The following is a 27,838-nucleotide window of genomic DNA, read 5'->3' on the forward strand; positions in this document are numbered from 1 at the left end:
ACAAAGGCTATCTTATCCTTGGGGAAGGTCTAACTCACAGATTAGGAAAGAACACAAAAGATTTCAGCAATTCTTGTGCTGAAAAAACATTAAAGCAGATCTGTGTTACATCAGCATTCATGTACAATGCAGGTGTCACGTATTCACTGACTTTTTTAATTTGAACTTGAGCAAAATATGGATTTAGAAACATGAGCAGCTAAGTATGACGTTCATTAACATGAATCTGTCAAGGTTACTTACCTATTGTACTACATGCATATTTGTTTAATACCAACATGATAACAAAATAATTTTTTAAGCTCTGAAAATACTTAGTAAGGTCATTTGGTAATGTGCATTATTTCAAGTGGAATGAATGCAATTTGATGCACACCTATGTTAAGTCTACACACCTGTGGCGGTCTTCACATATCTCTATAGATTTCCTGTCTAGTTGTATAGTTTTTTAGGGAGAGACTAGCATACTAGATTCAAGTAGATGTAATTTCTCAAGCTATAATTTATCAGAGGAGGTCATGGAATTTCCAAGTGCTAATCTCTCTTTCTAATCCTGTTGCCTGTCATGAAGTGATTGTACTCCTTGGAAAGTAATGATATCACCCTAAAACCCAGTACGGTAGTAGAAGTGAGAAAAAAAAAAAACCACACCACCACAAGTTTTGCCAAGTGGCACTGACTTAACATGCTTTTGACAAGCATATAAGTAAACAGCAGCAGAGGATAGTAAGAACAGAAAAATTCAGTCAGAGTACAGACAAGGACAACCATTTCAGGAAAAAAATATCTTCCCTGAGAGACTAATGCCACAAGAGCTGCCATTTTTCTGTTATATTTTTAATCCTTTGACATCTTATTTGCTTTTCCCAACCATTTTTGTTAAAAAAAGACTTAATTTTTCATTCAACATCTGAGAAAGCTATTGAACGCTTCACTACAAACTCATCTATCAATTTTTTTAAAGCTTAAAAATGGACTGGATTTTCACCTCAGTTGCACCTGTTGCCACCTACAAGAATTCTCCACATCATGGCACTGCTTAGCCTGCATTAGAATGTGTCCCCAGGGGGCTGTCAGTAGGAAACACTCAGCTGAAGAATAGTGAACATGATCTCTTTCCCAACTTTATTCTGTGTGGGCATAAACATGGCTTGTGGGTAGGCTACCCTTGAAATTTAAAATAACTTCAGTGAAAGAATTTGTTCTTTTTTAAACTAAAGAATAATTACATAGAAATTATACATAAATATACTAGCAATGTACATTAAAAGATAATAAGACAGAGAAAATCTTTTACCTAGAAAATACTGTATTGACCTATTTACCACTTTTAGCTCAAAACCAGCATCACATTTATTCAACACAATTTGGAAATGGAATATACTCGCATGGACTGAATGTATTTTTTCCAGTTCTTCAGAGCACAATTCTATTATGAGATATGCTTTCCAGCATTATTATAATGCAATTTACAGTGTGCAGCATGGTAGTTAATAGCCTTTGCAGAATCACATATAACATTTTTTCCTCACCCAGTTCCTTCAGAACATGAAAGGCATATTTTTAACTACTGTACACCTGAATTCCTATAAATACATAACAATACTCTAATAATAACATTCTGCAAATACACAGTGAGATTTAAAAAAAGCCAAAACATAAGCACAGATATGTAAATGATATTCAAAGGGAAAGCAATTTGAAGGATTACTCAAGTCAGAATTTGTGTTTTAGAGAAAGCCTCAGACTTCATGAAAAAATATAGCATTTTATTGACCTGGGCAAAGAATGTAGTTTTTATCATGAAGAATCTTCTGTCACTTCTATGATGCACAGAAATCTTACGGCACATAATCCTTTCAGTCTACAGAAAAATGTTTCTTATCTATGAGCATAGATAGACACCCATCAGAAAATATGTAGTACTTTGCATTTTAAATTTTGGTACAGCTAACATGCAATAACCATTCGGCTACATTGGCAGTTCTGCAGCATATCAGTAAACTTCATTCTACTTGGCTTTCTCACTACAAAAGTATGAAGTTAGAATGAGAAAAGAAGGTCTAAACACAAAGGATAAAACTGAGCATCAAATCCAGCATATGATAAACTGCAGAAAGTCATAGGGAAGAAAGAAATATGTATATTGAACAGGACATTATTGCACAAAACCAAAATAAAGATGCTTTCTCTTTAGTCTCTATTATCCAGATATGTTTAATTTTATAGGGAATGCAAGCTGTAAGAAATTAACAGGAAGTAACCAGAACTATATTTTAGTGTAAATGGAAAACTGCACAGTGCAAACACTACAGCATACTCCTAAAATACTAAAAGATAGTAATAACAATTTAAAAATATATATTTTAATAGAATAATCATGATTTAATCTGTTCTACTATGATATAAAAATAATCACACAGGCTATAACCAAAAGCCTCTTATTCAAGGAAGAAACACTAAAGGTGGAATTTATCTTATTTGCATCTAGAAACCCAGAGGACAGGCAAACTACACTCCCTCTATAAAACGTAGACACTAGCATTTCTGGAATTTAGTTTCTCCTCCCTTGTCTATCCACATCTGTCATACCAGATCAAGGTTAGAGTAAATTTTCTTCTCCTGACTACAACAGTAAATCAGCTATAATTTAGATAATTTGAATTTTACACAAGCCTAAATTTTTTTTATGTCTAAAAGTTGGCAAGCTGGTCTTCAATCATCCCTGTAAATTTGATTTTTAGGAGCTGGTGGCATCAGTGAGAGTGGACTCACCAACTCTAGCTGTCGTATGAGTTTTGTTGCAGGACAGAAGTTAGGATGCTCTTTTAAGAAGGCTTTAAGTTGAGGGGATAGTGGTGGGAGAGGAAGTGAGTCAAGTGTTGTGTGAACATTTACACTGACAGGAAGATGTTTTCAAGGGTTTTTAAAAAAAATCCACAAAAAAGGAAGGTTACTAGCCTCTGCTTCAGGACATTGCTGTCATGCTGAGAACTTTTAAAGCTAATATCTTTTTAAATATAGCAGTATAAAAATGTTCATGAAGAAAAGGAGGGGAAAATTATGTTACCTTAAATCTGTTTTATCCTCAAGTTCATAATCAAGGTATTGTATTAGTTTTTAACTAAAACCCAGAGTTCATACCATGACATACATGCAAAATAAATATATAAAACAAAATACAACTTCTATACCACTGAACATCTGGATATAGAATCAAACAGGGAGCGGAAGGTAAGGGAATGATGGTCTCAGTAAGAGTTGGACTTGATGATCCTTGTGGGTCCCTTCCACCTCAGAATGTTCTGTGATTCTGTGACTGAAGGTATCACAAGAGTACTTCATTCAACACTACCCAATCCCATACAACACAAGGAATAGAGTGTTTGTAGAGGCTCTGTGAGCCTGAATATCAGACTTTTCTTCAACTGTGGTATTCGCTACATAATTTGGAATCAATCATTCACATTTATGAGTATCTATTTATGTATTTCAAATTGTAATGCTTATTCACAGTATGAGATACATTGAGGGTCAGTGTGTGAATAATGCTTTGAGATACTCAGAAAACAGGACCCACAGTAAGTGCAGAGCACAAAGTAACAAATTTCTGTTCCCCAGGTATTTCTTTAAAAGCAATAAAAGTAAAGCAACTCTGTATCATTCGGTGTTCAATAGGTCACTAAATCACACTTCATCTGCAGAATGTAGTGATCTAAAGTTATCTTACTGAGATATAAAGTAAAATATGCTGGACTACTGGCTGACAAAGCATCAGGAAATGGTTTTACTTCTATAGTTCTTGTAGTTCTCTCTCTATAACTGTATTTTCTCTTTTCTAAAAGTACAGTTCCATACAACAAAAAATGCAATAAAATAAAAAATGTTACTTGAATTTCCTTTATCTGCAGCCAACTATCACAGAGAATTTGAACTACATGCCTCTTCCTGTTAATGCTGGAAAAAGTTTGCACATTTTTCATTAGGTTTATATCCCTTGTACCAATATGACAAAGAAACAATTGCAAAGCTTTATTGGAATATTTAATTTTTACTACTAAATAAATTAAAGCTCTCACTGGTAACTTTTCTTCAGCTGCTTTAACTTGGACTGATAAAGAACCAATCAAAGAGGCAGAATAATTTAACCTCAGATAAAGTTAGAACACAGAGATGTCACAGATATGAAAATTAAATTCTTAAAATAACTATTACTGATATAATTTTGAAAGTCAAAGTCAAAATTAATAATATTCATTAATTTTGGGAATGCTGGTTAGAGGAACTTTCTCTCAGAATCTAGGGACTGTATTTTACAGTGCCAGTTGAAGTTATTAATACATGCTAGTAAGTGATTAATATGCAGATTAACTTTGGAATTCCTGATACAACATGCAGTGGGGAAAACAATGTTGAGACAGTATTTTAAGTACTGCTTTCCTCTGGTTTTCTGGATGTCAATTAGCTTAACACCACAGTAAGGGACACTTGGGATTTTTCCAGTCACACTTCTGCATAAATGAGCCTTTTAGTTTGACCATCTGAACAGAGGTACTAGGTTTTGTCTGCTGTCGATCACTGGCATGTGGATGTGGATATAAATTTTTTGAGTGATCTTTATACATGCAAGCTTATGTCCTAGTATCACTCTTTTGTCTGGCTTGTTGGAAAATGTTCTTAACCAAGTTGATCCTACAGTACTGGAGATTGCTCATCTGTGTGCAACTCTACCTCTGAAATTACTTTGTTGTAAATGGTGAGAAAGCCTCAAACTGCAACCAAACTCAGAGCTACAACACCAGCATCCAAACTACTTGAGTTCTGAATGAGGAACCAGGAAAGCTTTGGTGTGCTGGTACAGAATTTTGTACTCTAAAGACAGGCTTTTGGGCTTCTTTTTAAAGTCATTTTGTGCTTCAGTCTGTTACTGTAAGGACTGAAGGACAAACCTGGTGAAAAATCTACTTCTAAAAGGCAACAGTAACTTTCTAGAACTCTCTGCCTGATCTTATCACTGCTAATATCTTCCTGAGGTTTGGAAGATGTGGAGAACTTAAGGAAGGAAATATTTCATTTTGCAGGTCTTTGAATAAACAAGCTCCTTTTAGGGATCCCAGTGGGAATATACTGGTGCTGCCCCTGCTGATTCAGCTATATCAACAGGATTCCTACCAGTGATATCATTCTGTCTGTATTTCTATGTGCATGTCCTGGATTCAGCTGGGATAGAGTTAATTTTCTTCCTAGCATCTGGTACGGTGCTGTGTTTTGTATTCTCTGTGAGAATAATTTTGATAACCCAGTGATGTTTCAGTTGTTGCTGAGCAGTGCTTACCCTAAGTCAAGGACTTCTCAGTATCTCATGCTCTGCCAGGTAGAGGATACAAGAAGCTGTCAGGAAGCACAGCCAGGACAGGTGACCTGAGCTGTCCAAAGTGACATTCCACGCCACAGAACATCATGCCCAGTACATGAGCTGAAGGCTGGGGTTAAACCTCAACAGTGCAGTACTTCTGCCTTACACTAATTTCTCAACAACTTGATCTACTGCCTGAGAGCTTACTTGGTTTCTTCAGACAAGCTGAAGGGCATCTCTGCCTTGGCTGCACTATCCATATTTATAACAAATGAATAAGCAGTGAAGTAATTTTAAATTCCAGACATAATTGTGCATACAGAGAGATTAGGTGCAACAGCTGGTCCAAAATAAACGCACAAAGGCAGCTCTCTGCTGATTCTCTTTACTTCCACAGGAAGGAAGAACAAAAGCCCTCAACGTTTCCATGCTCTGATTGGAACTCAGAATGTCTTCATATGGACAAAGTCATGCTCTTTCCCTGATAATTAGACAGTTTCCTTACTGATGACAGTTCCTTCAGTTATGAAAATTAGAACATTCTAACACATCTCCTGATCATAGTGATAAGCCCACATAATTTGTCTTTTCTTAAAAATCTGCTGAGGCAAAGGGGGAAATGCTTCAATGAACAGTTACTCACTATACTATGCAACATGCAAGTAGTTTTTCCTGAACAGTTTTCTGAACAGAGTATAATAAATCTCTTCAAAACAAGAAATATGTTTCTGGTGTTTCTGTACTTAGGAAAATGGATGCAGCAAGAGAGGGAAATGATTTCTTTTGATATTATTCACTGGCTTGCTTGTTTCTAGATTTATACCTCTCATAGACCTTCTTGAAATAGCCTGGACTTGTATGAAAATAACAAAAATCATCAACCCTTCTCCCAGCATTTTCCTCTTTGTCACTAAAGATTCTAAATCAATTTGAAAATATATTTTTGAATTTAGATTGTTTGCCCCACACATTTCTTTTTAAAGCACAATTGATAATGAATAGCAAAAAGAGAAAAAAACCACCCCAAACCCTGTGTTTATTCATAAAGTTTCAGATAAATTCATAAAGTTTCAGATGAACCTTGGATATCAATCCCCCATCTCTTCTATAGTATTTTTAATGAGACTGAGAAGAGTTGCTAAAAACAAAGGAAATATCACCCCCCTGGGGAACAAAATCACATACATGGACTTCTGTGTAGGACCTTTGAACAACCCCTTTTTAATTAAGCACCTGCCAACATCAGCACAAGGGGATCTGTCTTATCCTGGAGTAAAACTTCTCATTTTTAAATATATTTTTAAAAATAATTTCTGTCTCTTCTTATACTCTATTCACTTATGGGATCCTACATTCCTGTCCTGGGTTGCAGTATATTCCATTACCATCCTCATGAGGTGTTGAAATCAGGTGGGGCAGTGTTTCCTTGCCTCCTCCCCCCAGACTATCTTTCTGTTAATGGCCCATCATTGTCCTGCCGCCTGACTCAGAGATAACTCCCTCCGGACCATCTTCTGTTAATGAGCCTAATCAACACCTGGCCCCATGACTCATCACCCCATTGTGAGATGCTCCACCCAGAGGGAGGAACCAAGCATCCCATCCTGGATATAATCTGAGATTCTGAACACCACAGACAACCTTTCCATTGGATTTCCAGAGGACAGGAGCTACACAGCCACCACTGGACTTTCTGAGGAAGAGCAGCCCCTTTCTACAGGATCACTGCTTTGACAGAACCACAGCCACCACTTCAGGAGGACTGCAGCCACCATTTTATCGGACTGCCACCACCACCCTGACTAACAGGGTGTCAGGTTGTAGTCTGACTTTGTTAGTTTGAACCAGTGTTTTCTTTTTTTTTTTTTCTCCTTTTCTTTAATTTCCCTATTAAATTGTTATTCTGACTTGGTGCCTCCCACCGGTTTGTTTTCAAACTAGTACAATTCCTAAAATGCCTCTTAATGGGATGAAAATAGAAAGAGAATTAGAGGGAATTTTTTCTAACAGGCTTTTCTTGCCTCCATCACTTTTGTGTCACTTTCTTGGCTTGCCTCAGCATAGGTGAAGAATATATAAAAACATATTATAACTGTACATTTTCTCTATGTTCATCATAACCATAGATTATCACACTTACATGGTGAGCTACAGAACAATCATTAATGAAACTAAGGGGATTCCTTTGTAATTACAATCAATTAGACGTTATCTTTTATACTATCGAAAACAGTTTGTTTACATGTGATTTCTAATCACCTGATAAATTTTCATTAAAGTCAATCGCTTTCCAGAGAATAAATCTTAACTGTTATCAGGTTAAAGAGAAGGGAATCTGACCAATACTCAACAATCACAGACACATGAGGTATCATTAAAAATTACTTATAGACACAGAATAATATTCTGATTAATTCAGTCCAGAGCCTTTTCTAAATAGCCCTCAATCAAAATTCTAAAAAAGTATCTTAAACCACTAAATAAGTAAAAAGAAAAAAATCCAAAGGAAAGTAAAAAACAAAATAAAGTCCAGCAGAACAAACAACCCCACAACTCCCCCCACCTCAATTCTCTGAACTCATGGAACAGATTCCAGTCTAATCCTTGTATAATTCAATGGCCCAATAAGACACGGGAAGACAACATTTAACAATTCTGGTATTCCCAAGAGAGAAGTCAGAAAAAGAAAAAAACCCTAAAATCAAAACTAAAACCAAACAGACAAAACTAATCTCTCATTCTACCAAAAGAAGCAAAAATATTATTGTTCTGTTTAAGTCTTCTTCATACTTCACAGTCTATTAATACGTAGAATTAAGTTTTTCCTTGCATTCCAAAACATATCATTCTTTCAAAATTCCAAGGCAGTCAACTGTGCCATTTAATAAATGCATATTAATTACTCAGATGCAATTTAGTAAGATAAAATCTTTGCTTTCTAAGACAGCAAAGTATAATTAAAACTGATTATGAAATTAATTATATTCTAAAGGCGCTTGTTTTCTTAGCCTTACTTACTGTACAAACAACTAGATTTAATAAGACTGTGAAATGCACTGATGGCATTACATGAAATCAATTACAGCTCACAAAGGATACTATTAAACTGTTAGTGTAGTTTTCATTTGGAGCATCAGCCTCTGAGGGGTGAACTCCATGGCCTAGCAAAAAAGTGATTTGCTACAATGCAAGAGAGAGAAGCCTCAGCTCCCAGCCTGGAAAACTTGTCTGGCAGCACTTACAGTTCTTATTGTACCACACATCATATTAAGTAACACTAAATAAACACTTAGATAAACACACATATTATTTTTCCCCTCTAAAACATGGGCTTCAAGTAGTACTCACATTACTCAAAGATGCTGCCAGATCAGACTGACTCAATATATTTTAAAACATATATTCTGTCAATGTATTTTAAAAAGCATAAAATGCTAATCAGAAAAAAACAAAACAGCTCTGTAATATTCAGGTCAGAAGCAGCTGGTAACCAAAACTGGTTAGCATCTGAATAAGAAGGAAAGAAAGTAGCCTGCCTACTGCTTCTTCTATCTATATAATCTAATAAAAAAAATATTAGTTGCAAAGAACCATTCCATATTGTATATTTATTCTTTACTCTTCAGGAAGTTTCAGACTGCTACAGAAAACTGAAATATAGAATAAGTTCTCCACTATAAGGAGAGAATCTGATTAAAATAGATCTGCTGCAGAAAATGGTGAAACAACAACTACAACCACAGAGGTAATATGAGAATAATATAGAGAAATATAATAATATAGAGAAATACTAATAATTTATTATTATGCAGATTCAACAACATGGAAGGAAACTACAGCTCTAGTTCTGTTCCGCAGGATCATGCAAATATAAATAAATAATTAAGTAATGAAATTCCAGAGCCCAATTCAGCAAATTCAGATGGTGCTCAACTCACTCTCAGTTCAACAGAACTTCAGCATGTGATTGATACAAAAGCCTTACAGAGAAAACCCTAACTCTACTGAGATGAATGGCTAACCTTCATCGGACTTCAAAGGGAACAGGATGTTCTCTGATAGTTCTACCTCAATTCTTTTTTGCATGAATTTCAAAGACTAAAGTTCTTCGCAGAAGAAATCATAACCCTTCAAACAACAATTCTGGACCATTTGACAGAGTGGAGAGAGACATAAATACCCAAAACTCTAAGTCTGGGAATGAGGAAGTCTGACTGTTCTGCTATGAAGAGACAAGATAAAAATGGATATACCTGAAACTTTGCGTTCTCACAGGCAATTCTGGCAGAGTCATCCAAATCTAACTCTTAAGTAGTGCATGATTTGCAATGTTTCTTTCCTTCTTAATGATTTTTGAAACAGTTATCAGGTGTTTACATTAAAAAGATACTCGATTTGGCTTGAGATCTATCATTTTGTACTCACTGTCAAGCAAGTATCCTCTACATATTATTGATAATTTATCCAACATCTGAGGAGATGCATTTCTTTTCCCTAACATATGTCTACCTGCTCTCAAACCACTTTCCAAATTTAGGCTTGGAAATAAGCACATAACTGATGCATTCATCAGTTTAACTGACGATTTAGCTTTACTTCAGATTATGCAAAGAAATCCATAAAGTATATCATAACCCCTACACAAGCAGCTATTTAGGAAGCAAGCTGGGGATGCAAAGTTTTGTTACAGAAACCTCTTGAATAAAACAAAACTGAGATTAAGAGTATATAATGTAAATAATGTTCAACCCTGAGCATTAGGAGCCTGTTCCAAGGGAGTAGTAAAAGGTGGTATGAAGTGCAGTAATCAACCACTGGGAAAAAGGTATGAAGAGCAAAATGGCAAATTTATTGAGATTAATAAAACCCAGAAGAACTTGAATAATTCCAAATGGAAAAAAATCATTAGGAATATGATAGCAGAAAGATTCAATAGATGTGTCTAAAACGAAAGGTACTACAAGGAATATTTAAACTCAGTATAATCTGCTGGGTTCTGAACTAGCTGTTGCCTTGAAGGTATTAAGTATTTCAAATCAAGACCAACAGCTTAATGAAGGTTCCAATACATATTAGCATCTGAAAGATAGTAAAAATGAAAGGAATTAATGTTTATGTCCATCTTTAACTCACTCTATTGAGGCTGGGCTGGGTACCTTTTCCCAATCAGCAGAAAGGAAAATAGTATCAGACATAAAAGGACTAAAGCAGTGACATGATATGAAAACTAATTTAGCTAAAGCAAAATTTAATAAATACGTTCCATACTCCTACTTTTATTTTCCCCAACTTGAAAAGAAGTAACAGTGACAAATGTCCACAGTTCCAAAGGGTAGCACAGTGTAAAAAGTAAGGGTGTCAGCAAAGGCAGATCTGAGCTATGGTTTCTTAGTGCCATCTTATTTGACAAGTGCATATTGCTGGTGTTTCCACTGGAAAAAAAGAGAAGACAAGCCCTAGAAGAGCTGCCTCCCATCCCTTGGAGTAAATCCTCACTGAGAAACTTACAGGTAAACGACCTCAAAACAAAACTAACTTCTTGGAATCAGTAAAGGTATATGGTTTATCAACTGAAACTGCTAGTAATTAATTAACATGGCTGAAGCATCAACCTCAGACATGCTCCAAACACTAAGAACTCATGGAAATTTTGGAACTGCTTACCATTACTGACAATAAACAGCATAATGTTTTTCAGATTTTAAGACATAAAATAACCAAAGCCAACATATATAAGCCATGTTGTGGAGTACAGAAAATGCATCCAAATTAGATTAAAAAAAAAAACCCAACCCTAAATTAGACTCTAACTTGCCATGAATTAAAACAAAAATAAAAAAGAAATCATGTAAATTATAAGGGAAAAAAAAAGAAAGGAAAGGAAAGGGAAAAGGGAAAAGGGAAAAGGGAAAAGGGAAAAGGGAAAAGGGAAAAGGGAAAAGGGAAGGAAAGGGAAGGAAAGGGAAGGAAAGGAAAGGAAAGGAAAGGAAAGGAAAGGAAAGGAAAGGAAAGGAAAGGAAAGGAAAGGAAAGGAAAGGAAAGGAAAGGAAAGGAAAAAAAGAAAAAAGGAAAAGAAAAGGAAAGAAAAGAAAAGAGAAAAGGAAGGAAAAGAGAAAAGGAAAGGAAAGAAAAGAAAACAAAAGAGAAAAGAAAAGAGAAAAGAAAAAGAAAAGAAAAGAAAAACGAGAAAAGAAGAAAAGACTATAGAGAATGTATAATATTAATAAGATAAAATGCAGAAAGTGGAAACTGGGTGTTGCAAGCTTGGCCCTGGAGGCACTTCATAAAACTTTGCTTTTACCATACCCTGTGTCAATTAAACAAATGGAACCTCAGAAATACATAGCACATTTTAAGCAGATAAAAATAATACCACAAAGTGGACCCATATAATGCACTGCCACAAGGCACTATTATGCTTAATCAGATATATCTCAGATATGTAACTGATTGTGTGTCTTGCAGAAAGGAAGAATCTGCAGAAATGCCAGCTGGAGTGATAGTTCCAAGAGCTATTATTTCTTATCATTTGCAGAAGATAATATTTTTTATAGTTTGTGGGAGATGTAATGCTTAGTAGCTGGGGAAGTGCTATGCATTTATTAAATGTGTCAGGGAATTATCATAGGTCAGTTAAATTTGGGGTATTGGTCAAAATGTAATTGATACTGGAAGATAAACAAGATGAACCTACTGATCTTTTCCTTTTCACAAATTCCTTGCTTGCTTACTGTTTCCTATTTTATGCACCTGTATCAGACACACCATAAATGCTCTATCCTCAAGATCTACCAGTTTAATCTCACCTCTCAGTGATTTCTCACCACATCTATTCTAGGACATGCAAGAAAACCCTGTTGCTAATTCTACTGCTTTCCATTCTGCCCTCTGTATTGCCACTTCCCCAGATCTCTGCCTTGGTCAGCAAGAGTCACGACCATCAGCCTCCAGTACCACTGATCCTCATCAGGAACAATGAGGATTCGTTACTTGTTGATTTCTTTGTGACTTTATATAAAAGCATGTGATTGGCATTTCAGTCACAGCTAAACAACAGCCACACAAAAAAGACAAGCGCTGCCATTGTCAACTTGACACATTTGGTGGTAACTTCCAAAGAGAGACTAAGCGTTAATAGCAGACTGAATTATCCTCAGTTTCAAGCATGACTGACAAGCCAGGGAGGGCAAAGCTTAGACTGCCTGCACAACAGCTGAAGAAATACCAAAATACAGGGAAAACACCAGGGAAAAAAAAAAATAAGCAACTGAGGTCAAATTCCTTTTCCTGGCACTCTGCTCAAGTCCATCATCTTTATTAATTTCTGTTCAGTTTGTTTTAAAGGATATGAAGCCTGATAAGAAGTCTATTGAGGGGAATGGGAAGACATTCATTTATTTCATGAACTTTGAATGAGAGCAATGATCAGTTTGCTATAGTTTGTTAATTTATCTACAGACTAATAGGAAATAGATTTAAGGTTAGACTTTCAGGGCACAGAGCATTAGCTTCTGTTCTTGTTCAAACAGAAACTAAAATTCTCTAATTACTTCTAAAAATCTCACCTTTAAGAGAAAGAACAACACATTTGTCTTAGTTTTCTAATGAGATGGGAACAAAAATTGACATTTCTGTTTTTCTCTCACAAAATCAAACTTAGTCTTCCTTAGTACCTTGCTCCTCCTGCATCTCCTGCAGATGCAAAAGAGGAATATTTCTCAAATGGAGCATTTCCTTGACATACCCACACTAAGTTCCAGTTGTGATTCACGTTTGTCCACAAAACTGCTCTCCCTTTAGAATTCTGTTCCATAAACTATTCAATGGTTTTGTCCAGTTGAATTTCCCTTTAATATGAGAAATGTCCTCATTTTCAACAGAAGGGAGTAAAGAGCATTTAACACACAGTAATCATGAACAAAGAAACAGAATTTTGTTTTAATCAAGACCAAAGTAAAAACCAAAAATGAGGAAAAAAAAATAACAAGAGTTTGAGTAATAAGGAATGGTCTTCTCAGCCTGTTTCTTGCTTAGTTTCTGTTGGTAACTTGCTCACACTATTGGAAACTGATGGCCTCTTTGCAAAATGCCAGTCCTATTTTCCTTTTTAATTGTGTACAATTAAATAATTAATACTGGATTACAGTTAAAGCATGGTGCTAATAACACCAAGGTCATGGGTTCCATCCCTGTATAAACCATTCATTTAAGAGTTGGACTGGATAATCTTTGTGGGTACCATCAAACTCAGAATATTCTGTGATTCTGTGATTTTAAACCCAAAACAACTAAACTCTCAATGAGCTGAATTCATGGTGTCTAGAAATCTGAGCAAATCCTTTGTGAAACAGACAAAAAAAGCACTATTTAATTTAAAAACAGCAACATTTTTCTCTGTGAGGTCATTTCTGTTTGTCTGTGGGAGGACTTAGCAGACTTACAGATGATCTATTGCCTTTCTGGAAGAGATAAAGATACTAGACTATATATATATATATTCAAGTGGTGGGACAATTTAGTATCTTTAGACTCATCTAAAATTTTTAAGAAACATGTCCCTGAAGTCACAAAGATCCATAGATCCTTCTGTCAAATATTGTATTACTGATGCTTCCTTCTCCTGAAATAACTCAAGAACCTTTCCTTCTTATAATTGTAAAAGAGTTTCTCAAAAATCACAGGAATATGTTCACAAAGGTGGAAATGATGAATCACACAGTATTCTGGGTAACATTGTCTTTTCAGTGCACCCTACCAGCATTTTGAAAGCATCTCCAAGACTGTCTTCTCAAAAAATGAGCCAAAAACAGTCACTACCATCAACTGAATTCTCATCTTGGATCCACATACTGATGTCAACACTGCACAAAGAAGTACTGTCACCTGAGTGGAGAACTAAGATTAAACTAGAATATAAGCAGCTGACTTTCTAGATCTGATTATATGAGCTTCATCTGGCAGCTTCATTTACTTCTTTTTACAATTTTTTTTCTTATATGTGATGAAATGTCATCATTCTGAGGGATATTAGGAAGAAAAAATAGTAAAGCATTGTTGACTGATGTCATTGCTGGTAAGACTGATATTATATTTTGTACCTAAAAAGTTGTTCGAGATTGCAGGCAGTTAGTAGATTGTCTTTCAAATAGGTTACCTCTCTTTTATTTATCATCATAAAATAATCCCTCTGCTCCAAATGGTTTTTTTAGGTGTGCTTTTAAAAATGGATATATTAAGAAATGATATAAGTAAAACGTAAACCAATAAACATAACAAATTAAAGCATCAAAACCATGCCATTCTGACCCTTCTTACCGTCCTTTTCTGAGGATTTAAAATAAAGGTAACAGAATGGAACACAGATAACAAAAAATACTTTAATCTTTTGTCTGAAAACCACTTTTAGGTATCTTTAAAGACATCCATATTCTAAACACAAAAGGCTTAATATTTTTGCATCACAAGAAGCAAATACAGAGTTTTTCTTTAGAGTTTCCTAACTCTGCTGGAGAGTAACTTCTGAGAAGTGTGGAGTGCTTTACTGACAAATTAGTTTCATGAAAATGAAAGGCTTCTTATGTCCAGTTCTCTAATAAGAAAAACATAAATACTCCATATAAAATTCAGACTTTTCAGAAGAGTTCCAGAATAAATGCTTTTTTGAAGACTTTGTCTCTTTTGTTCAAAATCATAGTCAACAGAAATACATTAGTTCTTCAAAATAAACGTGTTGACATACAAAATTATTTGGTCCTTGACATAATTTCGACTGCGATATCTCAGATCAAAGAGATTCATTTAGTGCGACTAGTTTTACTGATGAAGTACTTAGGGCCTTAAAGATTTAAAACCAAGAGAAGTTCTCAAAGGCAGCATCCGACAAACATCTAGACTGAAAATTTCTTCTTTAAATATGAAGGCAATAAAGATAAATATATTATCAACATCTCTCACAAAACAAAAGAATTGCCCTGCAATTTCATTCAATATTTTCCACCAGACTTTGCAATTTTAAATTAGAATCCATTGCTAAACTGGTGTAAATAACAAGCTTCATCATCACATGTTGGTTGTAAAGAAGCAGTCTCTCTTCATGTCTATTTTCCTGAGCCTGGCAAAATTATATTGAAAACCAATCAATAAATCACCACAGCACGATGATAAGAATAAAAATTATCATAATTTTTTTTTGGGGAAAAAATAAATTTACAACAGAAAATGACATTCTTCATGTTCATCTAAAGTCACATTTGCAAGGATTTCTTGCTCACACCCCCACGAATGCAGCTCTATAGCCAGGACAACAACTGCAGGCACAGATGTGTAAACAGACTTCTCATGTAAACAAGATTCCCATGGCCACAAAGTTGCCCTCACAGAGAATTTTTGGAGCTGCTCATACTCATGGCTCTATACAGATTTTAGGAATGCGAACCAAGCTTCCAAACAGCAGGAGAATGGAAAGGGGAAGGATGAGTTTGCTTGGAGACTGCGAATTCTTTGCTGCTTGACTTGAGCAGTCCGAGCCGAAATGAGCAGATAAGCTTCTCAGAGATGGCTCCTAGAAACAGTCTAGGTACTGAAACCAACTATGAATCTTCAGTATAACTCAAGACAATTCACACTTCTGGCTGCTGCTTCTGTGTAAATGCAGTTTTTCTCACCCACAATGCAATACAACTGTAAAGCAAATGTGATTATTTCCACAAGTAACATAAAGTAATGTAGTGTTAGGACAGGTAGAGTATATTAAGAAAACCTGTCTGCAGCAGAATGATTGAGCTCTTTCTGTGCAGGTAACAAAATTATACTTACAAAATTCATGTGTAGATAAATGCTAAATTCTAAAAATTGTATTTTTATGACAAGCAACAACTGATTAGGAATAGTTTGCTGCTGAAAACCCAAATTTAGCTTTTGACCTTTTTCACACTTAGAATTACTGTTTTATTATGCATTTACGTATGAAGGAGATATGCATCATACTTATGTACTGTTTATGTCCTTAGTTTGTTTGGCCATTTGCATTTTATACTGTCCAGCTGACGTGCAAAATCAAGGTGTTTATACAACTGGCTCCATTAGAGAATTAGCACCATTCTTAGTTAAATATGGGAGTTGGTACCTTAGGTCTTTCAAACAGGTTTAGAAACACATCTCCTAGCCTCTCCCTACACTGATTCTTCACTGTTTATACTTTGTAGTGGGGAGAAGAAAGTTACTTTTTATGTTTAGGTTGTTGTGTGTCCTCTATATTGTCTCAGGAGCCAAAAAAGCATCTTGAGCAATGAAAGCTCCCAACACCTATTGACTTGGCCTGACCTCCACTGAGCTTGACCACAGAACTGATGGGTGATGCTAATATTTGAAGATGTCTATTACACAGTGGTGGTTTGGAATCCTAAACAATTCTCAGAGTATGTGATGCAATAATTTTCCATAATTGACTCTCCATTGAGAAAGATCTAAGTCCATTTTTAGATTAATATTTAAGCTAATGATATTTAACACATTTGGTGGATTCACAGGAAAGGAAACTACAAGCAACTGTTGATGCTTTTATATGGTAATTCACATAAAATGTGTCTGCCCACAAAAGGAGGTAAAATAATACTACCATAACAAACATTTTTTTATATAGCAAATTTCTAATGGTTGCTTCTATCATTGCCCTCCTTCCCCTCTTGAGAAGACTTCAGTTCAGCTGTTAGATTTATTTTTCTTAACGCAAGCAATAGAGATCACTTTCTCTTTCATTGCTTCAGCTTAAATAATATGGCTATTTCTTGGAAAGTCAATGCTTCTAAAGAAGAAGAGACCTGTTTACAAGTCACTCTGGCTTTTGCCCAAGTGATCAGTTCATGTGCTTTTTAGTGTATCTTTGCAGTATCAACAACAAAAGCAAAAATTAAAAAGTGTCAAGTGAAAAAAAGGGAAGCAACCACCAAGCATTCACCAGCTTGTCTCTTAAAGGACTTAGACAGGTCCTGGTTATAGCTCAATGCTATAAAACACAACAGTAAGGCAAAGGGTAAACACACAGCAATCAGCTGCAAATCTACTTAAGCAAAACAAAACACGAGCTAGCAGATGTTGCCTGAATGACTGAACTACTTGCTTTGGCAACTATTACCAACAGGCAAAGTGGAATTTTACTACTGGTTGCCTGCCTGTTGTCATAGTAAACTGGTTCATGGAAAAGGAGGTTTCACTTTTTTTTTTCACTGACACAAAATTCTGATGTTAATGACAGGTTAAAGGAAAACCAGTTCAAAAAAATGTAAGCAACTCTTACTTTTAACTTTTAAAAGAAAATATTCGCAAAATAATTAGGCCATTTAACTTAGCAATATAGAGAGAAGAAAGCAAAATCTTTAGGTGAATATTTCCTGTTGGCACCTAAGACCTGCATAAAAAGTGATAAAACTGCTTGTAAAATACTGGAGAAATGGTCAAGAACATAATTTGGAATCTATTTCTACATCACTGTGAGGTGACCAAGTTATCAGATCACTATTCATTGTCTAGATGCAAATAACACACACGGATATATCTGAAATCACTGCATACACATCTGAGTGTAAAACTAGTCTTTCTTGAAGACTGGGGCAAAACAGTTCGCAAGTTTCATTTCTACTGAGTAAATATTCTCTTACAGTTCAAAAGATCCCCAAATCCATACCCCTCCTCCCCCCCCACCTCCCTTTTCTTTTTCTCTGTGCAATAACTTGAAAGCTGAAGAGTTGAAGCATAGGAGCAGGGCAAAAAACCCAAAGTGAAATCCTCCCCCAAAAACCAGAACAAATTGGCATTTAAGTCATCCTAAGGCCCGTGGGCTTCATTATCTCTTCCACAGGTCTGTTTAACAAAAGGATCATTTAGGTTGGAAAAGACCTCAGAAATCATCAAGTGAAACCCTTAACCCAATGCTGCTGAACCCACCTGTAAACCATGTCCCTAAGTCTCACATCTACATGGCTTTTAAATCCCTCCAGAAATTTAGAACATTTTTTCAATACCTCTCTCAGGAGCTCCTGCATGAGCAAAATGCCTGACTAGTGCTTCAAAGAAACCTAAAAAATCTACATGTGCAGAAAATCTTCCAAGTAAAAGTCTTATGCTGACTTGATGCCTTAGTATGTCCATATTTTTCAGTCTCACAAAAGACCAATAAAAATGTGATCCAGCCCTTAGAGAAGCTTATCAACTACTGTTTGCAGCATGCTTCTTTTTCAAGTTCCCAAATCATGAACTTACAAAAGTCGTATACAAAACACTAAATTAAAAATATGTTAGAAATATAGCAACATCATACAATCAAAAACTAGGATACTCGTTTCACAGTTCATACTTATTCCTACCTTTTTGTACTTCTTAAAGGGAAATGTCAATTCAGTCACCTAACCAGCTCTCTTCTTAGACAGAAAATATTAGTTAGTAATAATATAATTATTATATATATAATTATTATATTTATAATAAATTATATATAAATATAATTATTATATATATATAAAATAATATAAAATAGTAATTCATCTAACATGTCTGTGCATTTTATAGAAACTTGCAGGGAATGTGTCTTTAAGAATTTGTACTTTCTCTTAGCCTAATACTTTGCAGAGTCCACACAAGAATGGCAATTCTCATCTTTGGGCAACATTAGACACACCTGGGCTTGTGCCTGAGGCATTAACAGATTTAAAGATGCACCCTTAGCTACAATTAATACAGAGCATCCACAACAGCTACACACAGATCCTGGACTTCTCACCAAGCAGGGGCTGTTGTTCTAAATACAGACAAAAGCACTTTCCTTTGGTTCTCATGTCTGATCCTTCTGAGCTGATGGTTTTATCTACTCATGGAGAAAGGTTTTGAGAATTAGACTCCCAGCCTTTCTCATCCAGCAAGAGACAGTCCCCCCAAACTGCTTCTCAGGCCACAGTGAGCAAAACATTTTTTCTTAAAAATATGGCTACTTCTAATAAAGCTAAAAGGGCTACTACTATGACAGGAGAAATGCAAGCAGGTATAAGTGGAATGTTTATACTAAAATCTCAGTTTAATTAAAAATAAAAAGCTTTCAAATTACTGTATGCCTTTCTTTTAGAGGACATCAATAGTATCCCTTCTCTCATTTGAACAGGGTCTTAAGTCAGTGGTAAATTTGCTTTGGAAAAAATGCTGCTAAATTGACTCGTTCATATGAACATCAAATTAAACAAAAAGTGGCATTAAACTTCTGTAGTCATCAGTGATTTAAGTAACTGCCATTATGCAAGAAGATCTACTGAATTTACTGCATATTTAGCTAAACTGACTTTTCTGGCCTTGTTCATGGACTTTAATTAAAAACATGTTAAGATCTAATTCATTTCTAGTTTGAGTTATAAACTATAAAGCTTAACCCAAGATACTGATGAAAAACTTTCATATAATTTTTACACATCTAATCTCATGTGTAGTGGTTTAAAACTCTTTTACTACTACAAAGAAAGTAATTTTTACTGCAACATGTTCTAATCTTATAGATTGCATATTGGATGATTCACAATTTGTTGGCAAGCTGCAAAAAAAATTGCTTTTAATAAGGAATTGGTATTTAAACCAAACACTGAAAGCCTGTGAACTGTAATCATGAATGTGGTCAAGGATTTAATAAAAACTTTCTTGACTAGAGATTTGCTTCAAATATACAGGATAACATTTCTACTTTGAACCTGCTTCAATAGGATGTGCCTGTCATTTTCAGATTTGGTTTATGAGTCAGAATCACTATTGTGATTGTGATGTGGAGATAGTACAGATATATGAAACAATTTTAAATACTTGAAATATAGCCTATCAGCTTAAGTTAGTTGGCAACTGTTAATAGCAGAAGAAAATTGGCAGGAAGCTAATTTTTTTTTTGCGAGAATTAAGTGGTATTCCAAAGACATATTTCCAAAATTTCTACAGAAGAGTCATGATCGTTTCTCACTACAGTCACGTCATTTGCAAAAGTTACATCTTCTATAATCTCCAACCAAAGCTGGACAATGAATATTAATGGCGTTTAACAACAAATCTAATAACAGAACTTATATCCTACCTTTTATTAATGGCAGCCCACGATGCATTAATGCTATCTGTCATCAGTTGTACATTTCTGGTGTCATCTGCTGAATAATCACGGAGCAGCTTAAGTGCCATGTCATTTGCCACATCTACATTTATTTGCCATTGTCGTATTTCTTTTGCAAATTGCTGAAGTAAAAAGAGAAAGAAAGAATAATCCTCAGAGCAACATAAAATGATCACATACATTGTTATGATTATTAGAGAAGGAACAGAATAACTAACACCATCTATATAAAAAAAAAAAAAAAGAAAAAATAAGAAAAAATATCCTTCCTCACATTTACTGGAAATGAAAATCAGTTTTTCTAAATGTTTTAAATTCTTTTAGTGATATGACCACAGGACTACTTCTACACTCTGAGAGGACCAAGCAACCAACTTCTAAATGCTGGAAAAGACGTGACAGTTCAAATTTATAAACACTGATTAGAATGTTGATTATTCTTTTCTGAGACACAAATAGATAGATGCATTATTATGCATTATAGAAACTACAATTATTTGTGACACTGAATTATACTGGGATAGAAAATATAGTGAAATCATATATTCTGACTAATTTTCTTTTTTATACTGTGAAATAATACTGATTTGGACAATTACTACCTGTGCTTTCAGGTTGTTTTTTTAAAATTTAATTCATTTAGCAAATTGTTTATGTAATTAGTGCCATCTACTGGAACAGCACTAAATTTGCAATACAGCAAAATACTACCAGTAAACCTATTAATATCTTTATAATGCTAATTTATGCTTCATACTAAAAAGCTTTTTAAATCTTGGTCATTCTTTGTTTCCCCCTTTCCTCCCCACTTTCTCCTCTCCTTTCTTTCTCCTCTCCACCTAGGCCAGCTGCCTCACTGCAGAAGCAAGCCAGGAAATCCAGAGCACTCACTCAGCCAGCAGCCAGCTCCCATGCATCTTTCCTGTTAGTCTTTCTCTCAGAGCAAATTTCCATATAAATGCACTGAAGCTGCATATTTAATCCATAATGTGTAACAACATGATGAAAGAGAAAAGATAATTGATTGCCTACTTGTACTTTTGTACTAGAGAGACTCCAACTAGCCAATAAAATGGACAACATAAGTTGAAAACCAGTTTGTATTTGCAAATAGAAATAGTAACTTGCATGTAAACATTTGAAGCTATTGACGAAAAACAAACAGTAAGACTTGACTGTCTTTATTGTTGTGCTTTAATACATAAATCGGGAAATGCCTGTGAAGAAAAAAATAGCTTTTTTCCCTTCATTCTCCCAAAGCAGTGTTCCTTTTGAAATCTTGTTTTGACTCACATAAGGAATTCTCCACACAGAGCTGAACTTACATGTAATCCCTAGTGAAAGAGTCTAAATTCTAAGAATAAATAAATAATTTATGTGTTTATGCTTTAATCTCAGAAGGTCTGTAAAGTGATTTTGATTAAGACTGGGACTAAGATCTTTGAACATAGTCCAAATGGAATTTTGGCGGGGGGGGGTTGATTTTTCCCCCAAACTCTTACCTGTTAAAGGGCTATTTCACCATCTCTAGGTTCTCTCCATTATTTAAAACTGAAAACAGGTACTTCCTCCATTTCCTGTGCTATTCCTTCATGAGAGGGGCAGATCACTCAGTCACTGTGCACCAAACAGCCTCAGGTACTAAGGCAGCACCTTGTTTATCTGTTTTGTACAAGGGATCTTATTTCTACCAGTCAAACATTAGGAGGAGCCTATGAACCCCTAATCCTGAAAACCATCTGAACATGTTATGGTTAAGGTCACCTAAGATGAAGCTGTCTAGACAAATTTTTTTTAAGTAATTTCCCTTTGCTGAGTGAGGAGATAGAGACAGGAGAGGTGATAATTTTCTGGAAAACCACTACTACTTCTTTGAGGATGGTACAGGCAGATGGTTGTTTTGGAAACAGTCTGCTAGCTGAGCTCCTTTCCTGCCAGAATGATATACAGTAAATATACAAATTTTAATATTTACATAAATATAATAATATATATACAAAATAAAAAATTAAAAAAAATTCTACAGTAAGAATAATTTCATTTTTGTAGACCTTATATAGCAAGTATCTATTCTACATTTAGGTCAATCCATCTTTGTTTTACTCTACCTTTCTCTTTGTTTAAAATTACACAGGAATGCAGGTAATTTTTTTTCTCAGCCAAAGAATCACAGCAGACTGACTGTTCATTGCTTTATACAGAAGATTTACCATAACATTTTGCCTGCCTTGTAAATTGATGGTCTGTAAACTTTACTTTGAAAATAAGATCTTTTTGCCAAGACTCATGTGAATAAAAATGACCTCATAAAAGATTTGAAACCCTGTTTTATAATAAAAAAAAAAAAAAGGGAAGATCTGTTACAAGGTTATTTCCAAAAGTGTTGTTCTCACCATTAACTTCAACATTAATCCATTAACTTCCCGACACTACAACACTAGGTCATCACTCAGGAAAGAAATTATGAATATAGAGAGCTTTGCTGATGGAAACAATTTGTATTTTCTATTTTACTGGAAATTGATATGTAATTTTTCTACAGCTTTGAGGAGCACATGCTTCAACTTTTCTCTGTGTGCAGGCACTGAGAACCAAGTGTTGTGGTAAAAGTTTTACCTGTCTGTCCCACCAGAGGCCCATTAACTGTCTTCCTACATGACTGCAATGTATACTTCAGAATTACATTCATGGCATCCTTTTTTTTCCCTCTTTTCCCTTTTACATTTATCTTTAGCTACTTAAGAGCACATTTGTTTGTTTGTTTTTTTTTTCTTTAAAGGAAAATGCTTCATTACCTTAATTTCTTTTTGACTTTTTTTTTAAAGCATTCTCTTTGTTTTGTCAGTGTTATCACTGGAATTTGCTGAGTTTATTAAAAGGCTTAAAGAATTAAGAGCGTGAATTTATCATGTCAGTTAGGTATAAATTTATTTTAAACTTTTAATTAGAAGACACTAGTTGATGTTATTAGGAATAAAGTCTGTGCAATTAAGAGCCCTCGATTTAAAACAAGTAATGAAATCAGAGCTTCACTTTATTCTATCCCAGGATTGCCCAGTGGAACAAAATCAATGATGCACAGTAGTTTAAATATAGCAATATGTATGTACAACATAATCCTTTTCTGGGTATATACCACAAATCTGGAAAATCAGGCTGTCGTTCTGTCCTTTTTCTGTATATCAGTAGCCTGTTTTATTTATATACTTAAAGAATTTATTTTTTTAATCAAGGTATTCTAATTCAGTGTTTGCAACATAGTCAATAACATGAACTTGATTGTTTTACTAAAATCAAAGCAGTACACTGTCAGCCCTGGAACAATAAAAACCCACAAAATGCTGATTTTGTTTTTCATCTTGGTGCACAGGGAACAGCAAAAGAGTCTCTAGTAAGTTACCACCCTGCAAGAAACCAACAAAGGCAAGCAAGGCAGCCTCAGCCTTATCCACAAATTCAGGATATAAAGTTCACACCCTGTTCACACCAGTGGGAGGCTGCCTGACCTTTTGAGTCCCAACAGGGCAGAGGATGTAATCAGGCTGCTGTTTAATTTCCTGTGTAGATGAAGAAATAAGTGGTCAAAGAAGGAAAGGAATGAAACATTGTCCCCATCCTTCCTCCTCCTCACTTTGGCCCTCCCAGATGAAGTTGTACAGAGGGAGAGAAAATGTTTTACCAGCTCCGACCAAAGCAAGGAGTCAAGGAGTGAACAGGCAATCCTGGAAGTTTTGTTTGGTTTGGGGTTTTGGTGGTTTTTTAAATTTTTTTTTCTCCTCTTTTAAACAGAAGCTCAATATCCTATTGAGAAAAGGTTAGTTTTACACTAGCTTATGTTCTGATGACGTGGTGATGGAAGGAGTTGAGGTGTGATTGTGTACTATTTATATACCTACAACCTTCAGCCTGCTGAGTTACCCATCTGCAGTCATCACTTAATGAACAATAAAAACCAGGACTTAATGGGTAAAGACTCCCATCGGCCAGATTGCCATATTCTGGTTCCCCACACCTAACACCAGTTTAATTCTCAAGTACCAAACTAAAAAAATAGAATGGAAGAAAAAAGTTTTAATTCTCAGCAAATTAACTCTGAATTAATTTCTGATTCAAATGAATAATATTTTAAAGTATTAGCTATAGTACCTGCTTACTTTTCTCTTTTAAATGTCAGAAAAAAAATTGTCAAATTCTATTAAAAACATTAGTGGCCAAATACAAGCCAGCTATAGATTTTTGTTTTATGCTGGCATTGTAAAAAAATAATAATCAAAAGACTGGTATTATTGAATTTACCATGTACTCATGTATAAGGATGCCCTAATAGAAATGCATTAACGCATGCACTGATTAAAAGTTCCCCTAGAGCAGAAAGGAACTTACACATTGATTCAGCTGTCTTTAGGCAGACCTACAGTGTTTAACAAGCAAATCAGAAGAACACTTGGTGACTACTTTCTCACACCAAGCTGTGTTGAGATACAAAGCTGACAAAATTAATAAGTCTGAAGAATTTATTTAAGTCTTGCACTGACCTCTCTCTTTCCCTCAAAAAAAAAAAGAATAGAAATGACAGCTTCTTCTTCATCAGTGTAATAGCAAGCCAAAAGACAGCCTACTTACTCTACATCTTCAGGGGACAGAAAAATATATGTGTTTGGCACAGAAGCCTGGAAAGCATTTATTCTGAAAACTTGATGTATTTCTAGGTCCTTTAGTTTAGATAATACTGTACAGCAGAAACATAAAGCCGCTAGCTCAAAAAAATTTTCCATTTTCCTTAGACTTCATGACCCCTTATCTCAAGCATGAACATAACAGCTGATGCTGTCACATCTGAGAAACTTTGATGAGGGATTTGACACAATAGGAATTTCTGGCAGACAAAGATAATTCCTCTAGGAAGGCTGGCACAAAAGAAATACAAAAAGGAGAAGGAAAAAGAAGAAAATAAATTCCCCCACCCCTCCTACTCCCTATTCTCTAAGACAGAGGTGAATTTCTTCCAGACTCGAAGAAGAAAGGCTAAGCAAAACCAAATAAATGAAAGTAAACAACCCTGGAAGAGTAGAGCTTGTTGATGTTCATATCATCATGAGGGCACGAATTATGATGGACTAGCTGTGACACTGAAACTATAATTATAGATTAACATCTGCAACTTCACACAACACATCCCACTGGATCCAGACTGGTGGGAATGGCTGAGGATACACATAGCCCAAGTGCTTCTAAAGTGAGGCAAAAGAATCTGCAGGTCTCCATTCCCAAACTCTATAGGTAGAGATGCATCCTGTGCATAAGAACACTAGTATTCTTTCTCTAGAACTCTGGGGATGGAAGAGAAGATGGCATGTTCTTATTTCTCTCAATGGATAATGTTGATCCAAAAAAACCCTTTTTTTTTTTCAAAAAGCATATACCCTTAGATGGACCTCATCTCAACTTCATATATTCTTGTAAAAAAAGTGGATAAAAATCCATTTCTAAAGCAATAATTTCAATTATTTTCCTAGTTAAGAAATTTGTGTTCGAGACATAAGACACTCCAACACTATGACATAAGACAGTGCTTGCACAGAACTGTTTTTTTGTTAATTGAGTCTTTGCAGAGCTGAGGCATTGACTTTGTTGAAGCTTTTCCTTTTTTAAAACAAACACTGGGCAGAAGCCAGGGCTGTATCTCTGCAGGAAGACAGTGACAAATGGGAGTCCTCTATGCTGATGAATGACAGTACTACACATGATCCATAACTCTTTCCAATACATTAGTGAGTGATTGCCCTTGTTTACCATAATCTACCCTTCCCAAGCAATGACCCAAGAAATGGTACAATCTTAAATGAGAAAACTTAACCTTAGCTCAGCCCTAAACCAACGGGCTGACGAACATTTCTGTGCTCAGGCAAGCAAAAGAAAAAAAAGCAAGCTAAAACACCAACAGATTTTGTATCTACTTCTAAATACAATAACTGATGATGGAGATAACTGAACCAATCATGAAGTTGGACATACATATACTTTCTCTGGCAGTAAAATGTTGATGAGGACCCCATTAACTCTTCACAGCAGTTCATTACCATTCAGATGTGTAAATAAGACTGCTCTAAGCCCACAAACTTTAACCAAAAATTGAGTGGTAGGAGTTAAAAAAAAAATACAAAAATCTGGTGGGCAGGAGAGGAGGATATATCACAAAATACTTGTGCAACTCTTTTCCCATAGAGGCAGGATTCACCTTAAAAGGCTGATTGATTGGTTGGTTTTAATCTTGGTTTTCCCCAATTAGACAATGAGATACTATTAATCTTAAACTGCTGTTCTCAAAATTTATTCATGAAGAATGTCACCAAAGTATGACTGTTTCCATAATAAGAAACTTAAAAACTGATGCAACAGAGAATATTTTCTACCTGACATATAGCTCAGCTATCTAAGTTAACACATTTTAGCACCCATAATGTGGCAATGTGCTAAAATCACAGGAGGAGCCATTTCAGGCTTATTTTTTCAGTTAATAACCCTGCCGAGGTTGAATCTGGTGAGATTATCTTGTGGCAAATCTAAAATGCTTGATTTCCAAAATATATCCATATAGTTTGCTACAGTTGGGTTTTTTTCCCTGTTTTCTCAACTACTTCCAGAAAACCTATGCAGCTTCATTAGCAGCGAAGACAGCCAGACCACTACTACATGATTTCCCAGTCTGCAGTACCAGCGCTGCTGAGGCTGTAGTTGAACAGAAGGGATGTGAAATACTTGTGCTAAAAAGGTAGGTGTTCCTCCAGCAAGATCAGCCAGATATTTGTTATATCTGGTAAGTAAAGACCAATTTCATATTCAAGGAATATGTGACACATATTTTAGACTTTAATTTTGTTCTAATTTGCTATGGAAGACTTTTTGCCGTGTACATTGTCCATAGTTAGAGGACAACAGAGGACATATTCTTTAATGATCTCATTAACTCAAATGGAAATATTTTAATACTCAGTAGTGACCTTAAGTTCTGCGTTCTGCTTTTTCAAAGCTTCCACAGTGTAGGAGATTTCTTTCCATGACTCAAGCTTTGCTTTTGCTTGTTCAAGAACCTGTTCAGCTTCTCGTTTAGCCTCCAGCCATTGTGTTGAATCCTTCAACATCTCTTGAAGCTGTTGTTTTCGGCTTTGGAGGTATCCATGCACTTCATCCCACTGGCTCTGTATCTTTTCAACTGGTGAAACACAAAGGAAAAACAAAAGCTGAATTACTTAAAAGCTTTTAGTTTTTTTTTAAAATTCTATTTTAATTCTATTAAAATCTTTCTAGAACTGACCATATCAGAAAGCTGCTGTACTTTTAAACTGCAATTGCAT

At 35.3% G+C, this 27,838-nt stretch overlaps 1 protein-coding gene across 11 annotated transcripts in view; it reads right to left on the reverse strand.

Annotated features, from left to right (window-relative positions):
• DMD (dystrophin) overlaps positions 1-27,838 on the reverse strand; it is a 1,179,964-nt gene that overhangs the window by 242,103 nt on the left and 910,023 nt on the right. For all 11 annotated transcript variants that reach the window (XM_032100882.1, XM_032100878.1, XM_032100881.1 and 8 more), the window contains 2 exons: positions 27,485-27,696; positions 20,451-20,605 (listed from right to left, as the gene is read on the reverse strand). In XM_032100882.1, the coding sequence (XP_031956773.1) occupies positions 20,451-20,605; positions 27,485-27,696 (367 nt within the window). The remainder of the gene's footprint in view (positions 1-20,450; positions 20,606-27,484; positions 27,697-27,838) is intronic.

The sequence above is a fragment of the Corvus moneduloides genome, chromosome 2 (assembly GCF_009650955.1).
Source record: "Corvus moneduloides isolate bCorMon1 chromosome 2, bCorMon1.pri, whole genome shotgun sequence".
NCBI lineage: Eukaryota > Metazoa > Chordata > Aves > Passeriformes > Corvidae > Corvus > Corvus moneduloides.